The sequence below is a fragment of the Castanea sativa genome, chromosome 4, assembly GCF_040712315.1.
Source record: "Castanea sativa cultivar Marrone di Chiusa Pesio chromosome 4, ASM4071231v1".
Lineage (NCBI taxonomy): Eukaryota > Viridiplantae > Streptophyta > Magnoliopsida > Fagales > Fagaceae > Castanea > Castanea sativa.
In genome coordinates this window covers 25,754,961-25,770,797 of record NC_134016.1, presented here as the reverse complement: position 1 = coordinate 25,770,797, position 15,837 = coordinate 25,754,961, and the positions used below count along the sequence as shown (strand labels likewise).

Genomic DNA, 15,837 nt, shown 5'->3' with positions numbered 1-15,837 from the left:
AAAAATTTCTTACATAAAAAATCTATAAAATATTTTTATTATATATATATATTTTTATTTGACAAAAATATTTTTTTAATGAAAATTTTTAAACGAAATTAGAAAAATGTCTAAATTAAAAACGTTTGAAACTTAAATGGCTCAATTACATAAAAGTAGAGTTAAAAAACTGAAATGAATTTAAATGAAATTTAAATGACGAAATTTACATTTTAATATTATTATTTTTTATAATGGGATAGTTTGCAACAAAACGTGAGTAATTTTTTTAATTAAATAATTACAATTAAGATGGGGAATTGAATTGTGAATATTTTCAATGAGTTGCGGAGCTTTTAATTATAATTCTACCTTTCGATTAATCCTAAATTATCAAGTTTTCAAATTCTCTGATTAAAAAAATATTAATTCAACTCCTCTCAATTTATTAGCCCTTTTGCATTTCTTACCTTATTCTTTAAAAAAAAAAAAAAAAAAAAACTTTTGCAAAAAAGGAAAAGAAACCTGAAGGAAAACTTCCAAAACGACGGAAGTCTAACCCAACCCAATCATTAGACCCACCGTTAATTTGTTTCACCTTCCTTCTCTTCCAATCTCAGTCCAATAAATAAATTTAAAAAAAAAAAAAAAAAATTTACCTGTCTTTCTCCAGAGGCATGGCCGAATTGGCCGTTTCTCTCTCGCCCATCCCTCCCAAACCCCCTTTCTCTCTCTAATAAAAATCGCTTTCATATTCGAATCTCACTTCCATCGTCTTTTAACTCTCTCTCTCTCTCTCTCTCTCTCTCTCTCAAATCACATACATACACAGTCACATGTATGTGTATCCATCTACACACATATACACACATCACCTCATTACGATGTCGTATTCTTCTCAATAGAAACCAACCCTAGTTCGCACCTCGAAATCGATTCTCCAATGGCGATCGTCACCGGCGATCGCTACCAAGAAAAGCTGGTCAAGTTCGTTGAAAGCGAAGCCGGTCCATTACTCGATGGCACCGTGGTCCTCAAAGTGAACCCCACGGGCTTGCACTACGTGCAGTCGCGGCTCGAGGCGCTGAGAGAGCTCGAAGGCTTGCTCGCCGGCGCGCCGGTGGACTACCTACGTGCCTACGTGTCGGACCTCGGCGACCACCGCTCGCTCGAGCAGCTCCGGAGGATTTTAAGGCTTCTTCCGTCGTTGAAGGTGGTTTCGGTTTTGCCTCCGCCTTCGCGAGATCCTATGCCGCTCTCGTTGTTGCCGTTTGGGAGGCTCAGGGTTTTGGAGCTCAGAGGATGCGATTTGTCCACCTCAGCAGCTAGAGGATTGTTGGAGCTTCGGCACACCTTGGAGAAGATCATTTGCCACAATTCTACTGTGAGTCTGTGTTTTTGAGCTCTTTGTAGAAATGCATTTTCTGTTTTCAGTGTGGTTGTGGAAAGAAATTTATTTGAATTAATTGGTTTTTCTTCTTCTTCTTCTTCTTCTGTTTCTTTCTAATAGTGAATTCAATATTAGAATGGAAATCTCTGTTTTTTGAATTCAACATTTTCATTGATTCATACAGTTCCATTTTCAATTTTCACTATTGAGTGTGTTGCTCTGGAATGAAATTAATGTAAATTGAATGGATTTGATTTGATTTTTAATTTTATTGTTCTTGTGTTCTCCATTTTGGTTCCTGTAAGGGAGAGAAAATTGAGATTCTGGAAAATTTTGCAGTTTCTACTTTCCCTAAACTTTATAAGGAGCGGTTACTGTTCTTGTTCTTGAATTCAACGCCAGTTTGAATTTACTTTTAGAAGTTAGAACAATGGTTAAGTGATTAAATTCATTGTTTGTTAACCGCTTAAGCTTTTGGAACAATCACTAATTTATCATTTGTTTTCATTTTTAATGGAAATCTCCGTTTCTGAATTTATCATTTTCTTTTTGGACTTTTGTTTGGTATGGAAGAAATTGAATGATGTGATTTGGAATGATATTTAGGTTGCTCTATGGCATGTTTTTGCGAGCAGAATTGTTGGGATAAATTAAATGGATTTTTATTTTATTTTTCTCTTCTTGTATTTTCCTTATTGATTCCTGTAAGGAGAAAAAAAATTTGAGATTCAGGAAATTTTTTGCAATTTCTTCTTTTCCTACTTTTATCTGGAGTGGTTATACTTTCAGATTTGTATGTTTAGAATGGAAATCTCTGTTTTTGAATTTTAAATATTCTTTTTGGTGTTTGGCTTTGTATGGAAATTGAGTTGGAATAATTTTTAGGATGCTCTACGGCATGTTTTCGCGAGTAGAATTGCTGAGATAAAGAACTCTCCGCAATGGAACCGGTTGTCGTTTGTTTCTTGTGCGTGTAATGGCTTGGTTCTCATGGATGAGTCTTTGCAACTTCTTCCTGTTGTGGAAACACTTGATCTTAGTCGCAACAAGTTTGCAAAAGTGGATAATCTTCGCAAGTGTGCCAAATTGAAGCACTTGGATCTTGGTTTTAATCACCTAAGATCGATTTCATACTTCACCGAGGTACTTCCTTAAAGTAATTGACTCGTGTTAAAATAGAGTAGTCTGAAAGTACATTATTTTGTTTCTTTCTTCAAAATGTTGTACATAAATTAGGGAGCTTTCATGCATGCATATGTATAACTGTATATATTGCACAGTTTTTACAAGATGAGGAATGTTTTGCCAAGAAGCTCTAGCTCAAATGGCTTTATCCCACCATAAGAAACAGAAGGAGGGCAAGCTTTAGCTCGTATGAATGTCATCTTGAGCATTTAATTTTCAATATTGGTGTTGCAAATAGTTTTTCCATTTGCAAACCATGTCGGTTGAATGCATTCTGAAGTCTTACTGATTATTTAATTTGAGTGAACAGAAAAGAAAAGGCTAATTCAGTGGAAAAATCATTAAGAAGTCTGTGGACGAGATATTGAAGGAAGGGTAAAACTTAGGTACAATTCCTTAGGTTCAGTATATTAGGCTCCCCAATTAAATTTAAACACATAGCTCTATTGAATTAAATTCTCATTGGAAAAGAAAACATTGTTGCCAAGAGTCTTGTAGCTCAATTGGTTAGCACTGTAGAAACACCAAGGTTCAAATCTCCCCTCTCCCAATTGTCAAATTATCAAAAAACGAAACACTGTTAGTGCTTTATTTTCCACTATATGCTCCAACCCTCTCAGTAGGAAAGTGGACAGCATTAAAATCTCCTGCCCCACACCAAGGAACTTCCCATATATTCATCCCTTCTTTCAATTCAACCAACAGATTTGTTCTTTTTCTTATGATCTGGGATATACAAACCAGAAAACACCCAGTCAAAGCCATCTTCCACACTCCTGAACAAGATATGGAATAAGCTCCAACTGTGTAATGTAGTTTTTCCACAACCCTCTTATTCCACATCAACATCACATCACCCCAAGGTTGGAAATTGTTTTACTTATCTGAAATTCTAAATTTATACAAAAACATATTTATTTTTGGCTTGGAAAAAGTGCTGATATAAATTGAATGTTGAGCAGCATGCTTTAAAGACTGAGTGCCAAATAGATTTTAATTTGCTATAAATTGTTAATTTAATAATTAGCTTTGAATGCATACTCTGCTGTTGTTGGGCTATGCAGGTATCATGTCATATTGTTAAACTTGTTTTGAGGAACAATGCTCTAACTACATTGCATGGGATTGAGAATTTGAAGTCACTTGAAGGACTTGATGTTTCCTACAATATAATTTCTAGTTTTTCAGAGATAGAGTTTCTAACAGACCTTCCATCTCTACGAAGCTTATGGTTGGAAGGAAATCCATTGTGCTGTGCCCGATGGTATAGAGCACAAGTATTCAGCTTTTTCATGTATCCAGAAAAAGTAAGTGATTTAATATATAAGTACTCTTTGGGACTTTATGTTATGTAGTTATGTTTGTTGGGACTACTAAATCATAATTGCAAGTTTTTTTTGTTTTTTTTGGCTTGCAATTTTATGCCCCAGCTAAACTTACAGTTTCTTTCCCTCTTCTGTTGGATGCTGTTTAGTTGAAGCTAGATGACAAGAATATTAGCACCAGAGAGTTCTGGAAACGGCAAATTATTATTGCCAGCAGGCAAAAGCGACCTGCCAGCTTTGGATTTTATTCTCCTGCAAAAGTTGATGCTAAAAAAGAGGGGAGTGTTAACCCAAAAAGGGTATGTGGTTTTGAAGTTAATATGAAGCTGAACCTATATAAAAAAAAGAAGTTAATATGGAGCTATGTAAATCAATTACATGCAAGACACAATGAGATTTGGGTGAATACTTTTTACCCTAATTAAAAAATTTAAGGTGATGCTTGGCCAGATTCTCCTGCCACACAGTAGTTCATGCTTTAAAGTGCATTTTCCCTAGACCTCAATTGTTTAGCAATTAGCATGTTGCCCTTTCTTTTCCATAAATAATATTATTATGATGATGGCTATTGTTGGTACTCTGTGTTACTGCATTACTTATGCTTTCTCTTTATTAGTTTTAATGTGGTTTATTTTTTACAGAGAAAGGTATCTCGTCTTGCTTCTATTGGGAGCGAAGAAGGGAGCACGGGTGTATTTTCTGACCAAGAGTCTGTATCATGTGACATTGACATTCAAAGCAGGGCAGATACTGTCATCTCTGAAGATGAAGCTGAAATAGTTGATTTGATGAATAGAGTTGAGCTCATGAAGAAAGAGCGCTCTGTCCTTTGGTTGCGTGAGTTTAAGGAGTGGATGGATCATGCTTCTGAGACTTCTGTGGACAGAGGTAAAGATATTGAGGCATCATTGCATAATGAAAAAGAAAATTATTTGAAAAAAAGGTCAAGCAAAAAATATCTGGGTGAAAGTTCAAGATATGTCTCAGACTCTGTTCAGGCTTCTGGAGATGAGAGTAGTACAAATATTTTAGAATCTGATAATTCCTTTGCAGATACATCTACTGGTTTGCCTGCTAATCCATACTTTAGCGGTTTATTGGGGATTAGTGGCGGAGATTCTCTAGTTGGCTTGGGAAGAATGGATACAAACGAGGAGCGTCTAAAAACACATTCACATGAAGGGATTAATATTATTTCTCCGCAAGCTAGAATTTCCCACCCAGATACTGGCATCCAAGGAGGTCATAGAGTGATTGAAAATCTCAGCGTATCACCATTATCAGCCATTGATGATATATCGGAGTCTCATTCAACCATTGCTTGCCCTGGATCACCCCCTCATTATCAAGAGGACATTCTTCATCGTCGCCACAACTTAGTTGAAGAAATTATGCAGCTATCTGCAGAGTCCTATTCAGTGGCATCATCTGATAGTAATACCAGCTGTAGTGATGATGATTCGTGTGAATCAATACCAGAATTTGATAAGTATACGAATGATAATTATCTGAATAGGAATGTTAAAGAAAACTCATCTCCAAATGATTTCAAGGATAAAGATTGTGATCAAAGACATGAAATTTTCCAGGTGAGAGAAAATGGCGAAGATTTTCCTGCTGTTTCTCTTGATGATGAAATTTATCATTTTGTCAACCAAGAGGCAGATTATTTGGAGAAGAGAAAAGGAAAAAGGAAAATGAAGAAAAGAATTATTTCACTAGTAGGAGAGAATAATGTGGTTGGCAAAACAGAACCATCTCATGAATCAAATGGAAATCTGGATTTTATTAGAGCTGATATGGAACCTGAGCAAGGGAAACAAATTTCATGTCAGAGTGAACTTCAGGAAGTTATTCATAAGGAACAGAAGTGGACAAACAGAAACAGAGCCCCACCAATTGATGATGCTAGTAGTTTTTCTGGGTTTAGGTGCTTATCACCAGGTGGTAATGATTTTATCGAGAACTATTTCAATATAAATGTTGCAGATTCCAGCATTCATGAGACTTGTCGGCAGTATTTGCATTGTGATTGTGTACTCGAGCCAGAATCCAAATATAAAGAAAGGTAAATATTTATATTACAATGAATGATAGGAAAACTGAATTGGGTGACGGATTTTTTAGCACTTGCAAACAAAAACAAAAAAAGAAATTTCGTTTATGTTATTATGTGCCAAATTATTTGTTAATGATTCTTGGACTACTAGTTATTATAATATGTATGTCATAATTTATTTCTACTGGAATTTTTAAAGTGAATATCAGACATGCTCTCTGTAATGATTTTTTTTTTTGATATATATATATATATATATATATATATATATATAAAATCTTCTGGAATTTTCTTGTGAAAAGCATAACTCTGTGGAGTGATATTTTTTTTTTTGATAAGTAAGAATTATATATATACGAACGGCTACTCTATGCCTGAAAAATACAGAGCAACCCAGAAAATACAAGAAGAAAAAACAAAGAGAAACAAGAGAGAAAACCAAACAACAAAGAAATTACGCTCCTTCCAAATACACCAAAGGATGCACAACGGGACTAAATTCCAGATCTGAGACGAATGCTTCCCCAGCCAATTCCACCATCCAAAAAGCAAGCTTGGAATCGATCTAGGCATCACCCAAGCCAGGCCGAAAGTTATGAAAATAAAGCTCCATAACCGATAGGCCACCTCACAATGAAGAAGTAAGTGATCTACCGTCTCTCCACAATGACGGCACATAATGTACCAATCCACAAAATCCAATCTCCTCAATCTCAAATTGTCTCCCGTTAGAATCTTATTCCAAGCTACACACCAAACAAAAAAAGAAACTCGCCTAGGGGCCTTTACTCTCCAAATAGCTTTCCAAGGAAAGATAGTTGAAGGGGAGTTTCTTAATTTTTAATAGTACGACCGGATGTCAAAAGCCCCATTAGACTTCAATTTCCATCTCATCCGGTCTCCAACATCTATAGGAGGGGTTAAAGCACCCAATAATCGAAGAAATTGCAGCCCTTCATCCATCTCCCAATCATTAAAAAATCTGCTAAAACGAACATTTCAAGATCTTCTATCCTCTACCCCCTGCCTATGCAGAGAAGCTTCAACAGAAGCCTCCTTATCAATGGCTATGCCATACAGCCTTGGAAAAGCCAATTGAAAAGGTTGATCCCCATACCACCCATCCTGCCAAAACCTCACCCTATTCCCCAACCCAACCACAAACTGACAATTTTTGCTAAAATCCTCCCAACCCATGCGGATACTTCTCCACAAACCACACCCATGAGCTCCCCTACCCAGCTTTGAGGTCCATCCCCCCAGTCTTCCCCATATTTTGAGGCTACTACCCGCCTCCATAACCGACCCTCTTCCTTACCAAACCGCCACAACCATTTCCCCAATAAAGCCTTATTAAAGGTAGTGAGTTTCCTTATCCCTAAGCCACCATTGGCTATAGGCGCACAAACTTTATCCCATCCTACCAAATGAATCTAGCTATCTTCCCAAAGGAAGTCTCTTTGCAACTTTTCAATTTTATTAGCCACATGAGTAGGAATTGTGAATAACGATAGAAAGTAAGTCGGAAGACTAGAAAGCGTACTCTTGAGTAACATCAATCGACCCCCCTTAACAAGTTCCTCACCACAAGACGTTTCCGAGGATCATTTAAACCTCTAACATTCCACGAAACCATTTTTATCTTCATAAACACTAAAAAATCCCCAACTACAGACACCATCACAAGACCACCCTCTATCTTCTGTCATAATTCACCGAAGAAATCAAGTTATGCAGCTCTCTGCATCCCTTATTCTTGGACTTAGCCACCTTTTTGCTGCCCATTACTTTCCTGTGTAACACATTGGCTGCCTCCATCTCTGATTCAAGCCTCTGTAAGAGAGCAATGCACAATTTCTCATGTCGAGTCATAGATAACCCAACCAATTTACTAAAACCAGGAATTCTGTGTTTCACCCACCTAGAAATATCTGTGTTAGTCTCAATACTTAAAACCTCATCGACCTCCTCCAGCTCTGCCAAGGTTGTCGGCGCATTTGGATCAAAGATTTGCAGAGGAAAGGCAACCGACAAATTTGTTTCACCAACACCTGCATCAAAAACAGCTGCTTCCTCCACAAGCATAACCTGCCTAGGAAGGCAGAGTTCCTTCCCATGAGAAGAATTAACCTCCTGACCCACTACCCCCAAGCCCCTTGGTCTAGCTCGCACCAACTCCAGAATGAGGTCAGGGAGAAAAGGTCCTAACGACCGTGGCACTAAATTGAGAGTCAACATCCTCTTACCTTCAGAGGCCAACCCACCCAGCAACAAAGAGAAGCCCAAAAAACTGTTCCGGTCAACAATAAGCCTGCGGACCATCATTGGAGAAGGCTCGGTACACCCCGACACTCCTACCATCGAAACCACCTGAGACCCGGTACCACCCACCTCTTGTAGCGGCAACCCAGAGCCCATCGGGGGCACTGAGAAGTTCGAACCACCAATCTCGGCCAGAGTTCGAGCCCTCGGTGACCTCACAGGACTTCCGGCCACCAGTAGCGGCATCTCGGAGCCCCTCGTGCTCAGTCTGGTACAACGCACCTCCAGTACCGGCAAAACCGAGCACATCGGAGTCACCAGAGGCTCCGAGAAGCTTGAGCCACCAAGAGTGCTGTATTCACCCCACGACTAAGTTCTAAATATCAGTGAGACATAGTTACAATTTCAAATGTCTTGTAGCTCAACTGATTGGTACTTCCTAGTGTTTCCAACATTGACATCCAGGGTTCAAATCCCCTCCCCCATTGTAACTATCAACTTATAGAATTGGACTAAACAAATTTGATATTTACCAAGAGTCTTGTAGCTCAACTGGTTGGCACCTCTTGGTGTTTCTAGCAGAGACATCTAAGGTTCAAATCCCCCACTTCCAACTGTTGAATTATCAAAAAAAAAAAAAAAAAACTAAACAAATCTGATCTCTGTTCTCTTATTCATACTTGGTTGGATCATGTTCTCTAAGATATTGTTTCTCTAAAACTACATATACCAATTTTTATGTTTGTTATTTGGACTTCCCAATAGACTAAACAATATTTAGAAACATTTAATGTTTTAATTATTTATAGATGAAGTCGGCCTTTTCATGTTTAATTTATCTTCATTGTTCCAGACGCGGAGAAGTGGTTCTGTTACTGAGCAGTGAAAACAAGTTTTATGTGCTGCTTATTGGAGTCACAGGTGATGGATCAGGTCAGGTTATGAAGTCTTTGCAGGAGGCATATATTTCATTGATTTTATTATTAATGATGATTACTTGGGAGATTTCTTCTGCTGTATTTCCAGCCTAATGACAGCTGAAGTGGCTGTATGCAGGATCTATTATTAGCTTATTAGGTTGCCATAAAGTTGAAGATATCAGAGAGGTGTCAGTAGGGTTAGGACTTCAGGTTGTGAGGTTAGTGATTTTTGGTACTTTTAGTAAATCCTGAACCAATTGTTTTCCTAAAAACTGACTTTTTCTGTGTTTGGGATAGGGTGTACATTGACAGAGGTTCGGCTTACGTGTTTATTACTAGAAGCATTCAGAAGTCAAGTCAATTACTTAGTACCTTGAAAGTTTTTGATCCACATGAGGCAAATGACAGTTTTTCTTTAAGAAGGTGATTTATGGCCTAAACGTTTAGTTTTGGAACTTGCTATGGCATTACTCTGTGTACTATTTCTTTGTTTTATTTATTTAGTTCCAAAGTCAGTAGGCTATATATACAAATTTCCTTTTCTTTGTTATGATAGACTGGTTTTGGAAATTTAAATGGCAGTTTGGAGCAGGTTCAGGTTGAATTGTTTGAGAAACAAATATATGGAGGTTTGAAAGTGAGCATATTCCAATATTCTATGGTGCTATTTTGGCACAACAACAATGAAGGTAAAGTTCTCACTTCTTCATCCTGGTTATGATTTGCATATAAATGTCCGAGCACGTTGTGAGAGTTAGTCTTCAACTGAAAAAAAATTTTCTTGGTGCAAGAAAAGGAAATTGAACATAATCTGAAGCATTGAGAAAGAAAAATAGTGAAGGAATGCATTTAAGATTTTTTGTTTTTGAAATAATAGAAGGTTTCTTTGAAGAATGAGGATGTAAATGATTATTTAAGGAGAATGAAAACGGGAAAGGCTGGAGGACCTGATCCCACTGAAATTTGGAAGTGCTTGGGGATGTAGGTGTATGATGGTTGACAAGCCTTTTCATTAAGATCTTAAGCATTAACAAAATGCCTAGTGATGGAGGAAAAACACTTTGATACTTATGTACAAAAGTGAAGGAGATATTCATAATTATACAAATGACTGGAATTAAGTTTATGATTCTCAATGTGAAACTCTGGGGGAGAGCGATAGAATATAGGTTTAGACATGAAACAACAATATCAGAAAATCAATTTGGTTTATGTTAGGGTGATTCACCATGGAAGTTTTTTCTTAGTTGTCTAATGGAGATATATGCTTGAAAAGATTTTCATATGGTTTTTTAATTTAGAGAAAGTGTATGATAACACCTAGAGAGGTTATTTGTGAGTTCATGAAATGAAAATTCCTCTAAAGTATTAAGGTGATTAAGGATATTTATGACAGGGATATAATTAGGGTGAAAACAAGTATAGGTATTACAAGTGAGTTTCCAATCACAATTCATCAAGGAGTATTTCTCTTTTTGTTGGTTATGGATGATTTTACTAGATCAATTCAAGATGAAATCCCTTAGTGTATGCCTTTTGTGTACGATATCATTGTTGGTAAAAGCATGCTTAAGCACAAAGCTTACAAGCTTAGTGTTTTTCGCCTGTATGATGAGGCGCATTTGCATGATTTATGAAGCTTTTTCGATAAACTCAAAGTGCGCCTTTTGGAGCTTTTATTTTATTTTTATTTTACACTTAAAAAAAATGGACCAAATTTGAAATGTAGTTGTCAGATCTTAATGCTGTTGAGTATTCACCATGGATTTGTTACAAAAATAGATAATTAAACTGGGCAAACAATAAGCCTGGTCCTAATCTCTTTATTTCCATAATTACAAATAACAAAACTAGGCAAACAATTTAATTAACACCAACAAGGATAAACTTTAATGATGTTCAATGTTGGTTTGTTGCTTAGTGATGCTTGTATACAAAATTTATTCAGAACGTGGAATTACGATCTCATTAATAAAATGGATACCCCTTGAATAGGTATAGCATCAACAATGTTCTATATCAGCTCACTTGTGTGCATGTACTTACCGAAGGAACAGAGTTGTACATGATCTGAGCTGTTACTTTTTCACGAAGTTGAAAGAATTTTACTCAGCTCTAAATTTTTTGAAATGTTCTATATCAGCTCACTTGTGTGCATGTACTTATCGGAGGAACAGAGTTCTTCTTGTACATGATCTGAGCTGTTACTTTTTCACGAAGTTGAAAGAATTGTGCTCAGCTCTAAAATTTTTGAACCTATGTTCTACTTTTAAAAGAGAAATAAAGGATATCTGTTGAATAGTTTTATAAATATATGATTACTTTTACATGACCATAAGTTCTACAGTAATTCTAAATTTTCTTCGCATATGCAACAGAGTGGCATTCAAGATCATTGTTTGTCATTGGAGGCAATCTGCTTCTTTGTATTGAGGACCTTGTGCAGTTCAGCTCCCTTTCAATGGATTCATCTTTGCCTCCATATTTCTCAGTTGATTCATATTGCTCCATCGTTGACATATCTGAGATGGTAACTTTTTGAATTTACTAAAGCTTTCCTTGAGGCCTACATTTATAAGCACTAGAAGGTTGCCCGCGCATTGCGCGGATAATGCTATAAGCTTTTATGTAAAATAGTTTTTGAAATTTTTTTTACATATATTATAGCATAAATGGTGAATACTTTCATTGCTAAAATCACCTACAATTATAGTAGAAACTTCGGAGCATGTAGGCATATTTTGTTGCATACCATTAGTTGATTGTAAACCAATTAATTGCAAGCATACATTATGCATATCAAACTCCTTCAACCTATCCCTTGTCATACGAAATGACTAACTAAGGTGTTGATCTTATGAAGCATCTTCAATAATATTTTAACTATAGCAGTACTAAGGTTGCATAGTGATTCATGTCTAGGCAACGCAACAAACACACTTTGATATTGTTAAGGCTCTTGCAGACAGCCATACATGATACTTGACCAACAAATAAATAAATAAAGCAAGTAATTTCAATGATGGTTGAGGTAGACATGATTTAACATATTTAACAATTTTTTAACAAAGGTGTACCGGTATAATATATTTAACGATTTTTTAATACCCTTTTGAGTTTATATAGATTCTAGGCTAACCTTCAAATAATGGAGACACCACATAATTTTTTCTGCCCACTTAGTTCTTAATTTATACCTTTGCAATTCTATTGTTTCTTTCTTTGTTCTTATTTTTAACAATTGAGTTTCTATCATTTAGTAGGACATAGAATATGTGTAGATTGTGGAGATTATTTTAAAACTTTGCTACCAAATAATACTTAACCCCTCAATAAGTAAAAAAAAATTATTCACCTAAAAATAATAACAACTTTCTTACCCATAGCTAATTTAATTTGTTTCACTCATGCCAACTATATAGGCTGCTACATCATACAACCAAATAAAATTATAAATTTTCTGTCAAGCATTTTATCAAACACTATGGATTCAAAATAAAATATGTAATTACTCTTGGGCTCTTTACACTTCAAATCCCACAAAAGTTTTGCCTCCATTGGCGCTTTGAATGTGACCCAATCCAAATAGATACATGAGTTTGTGCTCCGACTACATGTGGCATGGAGGAGCTTGATTTATTGATTAAGCTTCTTCCTCCTTGATCTTTCTACCTGCCCAACAAAACCAGATTATTTACTCAGCCTGTCTTTGCCTTAGGGTATAAATAGTACCCAATTTTCTTAATCACATCCTCATGTAACATATTTAAATCACTCACCAAAAGACAAATCATAAATTACAAAAAGGGGTTGGCTCAGTAAAAATCTTAACCAGTAAACAGTTCAAATGAAAAGAAACAAACTACCATTTAGTTTGATTGTCAAAAACCCATTACCAAACAACAACAAAGAATGAACAAATTGAGTATTAGTATTTTGTACCTCTTAGGACTTAGATACTGAAGAAGGGTTTGATAAATTAGGAGCCAGTGGCTTTTTCTCCTTGGGTTTAGTGACTTTAGTCCTTGGCCAAAATAGGTAAAGTTGAAGCTTCAATCTCCCTGAGTCTGTTTTCCCTCAAACATTGCAAACTGCAAACTCAATATCCCAAATAAAATTTTGAAAAAAAAATTGAAAGAAAGAAATAAAGAGAGAGAGAGTTGGCAATATTTATTTACAGACACTAAGAAATGAGCTTTTATCCATGAACTCATAGAGGAATCGTTGATCCATCATCAATATATAATTTTCAAAAAAAACAGGTACGTAGTGTGCATTTAATTGAAAGGGGAAGTGAAAGAGTTTCTTGTTTTTGCTTTTGCTAGAAGAAGTGAAGAGTTAAGAGACAAAGAAAGAACTAAAGAGTTAAGATAGAGAATGAGTGAAATTTAAAAAATTTAAAGATGGGTTTGATTTTATCAGAAATTACTTGGAAAATATAATATTATTGTAAAGGTGTAATAGTGCAAAGCTTGGTCTCACTTTGCCAGGTGCTTATCCATAGTGTGCATTTAAATTTGAATGGGGAAGTGAATTTTTTTTTTTTTTTTTTGTCCGGAAGAAGTGAAGAGTCTTTTTTTTTTTTGGTAATGGAAAGAAGTGAAGAGTTAGGAGAGAGGAAGAAGTGAATTGATTTTTGATGAAGCAATAAGTGCTAAACACAAAAGCTGCATTGTTTTAATTTTTGAGGTTGGAAAAAATTGTTTCATAATAAAGAGAATTGCAAAAAACTCATATAGAGCGCCACATGGCAGAACCTCATGCACTCTTGCATGAGGTCTCTGCTTTTATATATATATTGATTTGCTAGTTTTATACATCACATTCACCTAAATTGCTAAGTATACTTTTCTGTCTCATGAGTCACTAATATTATGTTCCTGGTTTGACGTGTGTCTTTTCTTCTTTTTTTTTTTTTTGGTTGATGAGACATGTTGCATAACAACCCGAAGAAAGCACTAACCACATCTGCACTTGTAAATCCGAGATCCACCTAGTAAAAACCCATCGTGGGACTTGGCACATGTCGCACATCACACAATCAAACAAACAATTTGGGGTATCACATGTGTGTATTTTTTGGTTGATGAAACGTGTTATCATAGCAAAAGGATTATTTGTTATTACTAGTTAAGTTATAGTTATCATCACTATCATTGATAACTGTCTTCACTTCTATGTTGATATGTTGTTCAGTCTCTACTGGATAGCAATGTAGTAGATCATAGCAAAAGGATTGTTTATTATTCTGAATGAGCAACATGGTGTGTACATTTGTAAGTGTTTTCTAGTTTCCTATATTGTATAGAAGATTTTTTTTTTCTTTCCCAAATTCTTAGATGCTATCATGTTTCTGGTTTGACACATTTATTATTTCTTTTGTGGATTATTGCAATCATTGTGTTTGTATTCTTTAGTTAATATCTTCTTGAGCACGTAATGGAAAGGTATGTCTATAATAGATGGTAGTCAAGGGTTTGTGCATGCCATGCTTAGTTGCGACATTGTGGTCCTTCTTTAATTGAAGGAATTTTATTATAAAAAAAGGATATATTTTACTATTTGTTGTTTTCCTTGCCTCATTGCTCCATTACTTAAACCAAGATTTTTTTCTAACCAAAAAAAGAATAAAGAAAAAAATCATTGGAGGTGTGCAAAATATTTGATTCATATCTTAAACTCCATTTCTAGGTCATAGAGACTAAAGAGAGTTGGTGTGTGACCGTAGCTTTGAAATGTACAGCATCAGTATTCTGCTCCTCTGCCAAAGCTGACAAGAAGGTTGCAGCAATCAATGATGAAAAAACAGCTTCAAGCCCTGTAACATGGATGATCAGGTGGTTCTCTGAAGACAGTCTGTTCCAGTTCGTGGCATTGGTGAAGGCAATCCATGCAGAAACATCCATGTTTCCTTTGCTTGTGAAATGTATATCTTGAAGCCCTTTCTTTCTTGTTTTTTGTTTGTTTTATATTCATTTCATTCTTTTGACCTGCATTTTCATTTGTTATTGCTTCCCATTTTGATATAGTTTGTTAGCAGCCTTTAGTGTGGTGAGCCAATAGCTTCCTTTTTTTTAATTCTTTGATTTTTATTCTTTTTGTAGTTCATGTACAAAATTTGTACAGTACACAACATCAAAGGAAATTGATATTATCTGTTGTCTTGTCCTGCTCAGTTTCTCTCCCTCACACATTTTCATAGGAAACTGTACAGTAAACTTTAGCTTTTAATAGTCATGTGTACAGTAAATCTTTGCTGTGTCTAAGATTATTATCGAATGACAAGCCAAATTCATGTGGCATTAATTCTGCAAAAAAATTCATGTGGCATTGTCTTTCTCTTGTACTTGTGCTCTGCATTGGTGCCTACAAATATTGTCGAACAACATAGACCAAAAATGCTTTTGCTGCTAAGGGTCCATTTGGATTTATTTTTTGGGAGAGGGGGGGAAGTGGAGGGGAGTAGAGTAGAGTTTGCTGAAAATAGGCTAATTTTGGTCAATTCTACTCTACTCTACACTACTCTTCCTCTCTCTCCCTCAATCCTAACCGACCATAGGTCTTCTTCCACCATCTTTCACTTTCACTTTGTTACAGAGTCTATATAGTCTTTTTCAATCATGTTCATAAACCAATCTATGTTTTGATGTTGAAGTGGTAGGCTATGATCAATAATTCAAAATTAATGCAGTACGTATTATTCTACTGTAGTACTAT

The 15,837-nt window shown here is 35.8% G+C and overlaps 1 protein-coding gene across 5 annotated transcripts; it reads left to right on the top strand.

Moving 5' to 3' along the window:
- Positions 1-612: 612 nt before the first annotated feature.
- LOC142631282 (uncharacterized) lies at positions 613-15,285 on the top strand. Of its 5 annotated transcripts, none has more exons than XM_075805413.1 (11): positions 613-1,363; positions 2,255-2,512; positions 3,619-3,861; positions 4,029-4,178; positions 4,521-5,947; positions 9,054-9,133; positions 9,257-9,338; positions 9,418-9,543; positions 9,703-9,809; positions 11,499-11,650; positions 14,812-15,285. In XM_075805413.1, exons 1-11 carry the CDS (start codon positions 923-925, stop codon positions 15,055-15,057), a joined length of 3,312 nt encoding a protein of 1,103 aa, XP_075661528.1. In that variant the 5' UTR covers positions 613-922; the 3' UTR covers positions 15,058-15,285. The 5 variants fall into 5 exon arrangements, 3 of the variants coding, with proteins under 3 accessions (XP_075661528.1, XP_075661527.1, XP_075661526.1); XR_012843561.1 differs by having other exon boundaries at positions 647-1,363; positions 9,713-9,809; positions 14,864-15,285; XR_012843560.1 differs by having other exon boundaries at positions 647-1,363; positions 9,713-9,809.
- The last annotated feature ends 552 nt before the right edge of the window (positions 15,286-15,837 follow it).

What these genes read in the sequence shown, in the direction of transcription:
- LOC142631282 (XM_075805413.1), top strand. Translation starts at nt 923, where the DNA reads ATGGCGATCGTCACCGGCGATCGCTACCAAGAAAAGCTGGTCAAGTTC. An exon ending in GAATCCAAATATAAAGAAAG is followed by an intron (nt 5,948 to 9,053) that starts GTAAATATTTAT and finishes TCATTGTTCCAG; the next exon opens with ACGCGGAGAAGTGGTTCTGT. An exon ending in GACAGTTTTTCTTTAAGAAG is followed by an intron (nt 9,544 to 9,702) that starts GTGATTTATGGC and finishes TTTAAATGGCAG; the next exon opens with TTTGGAGCAGGTTCAGGTTG.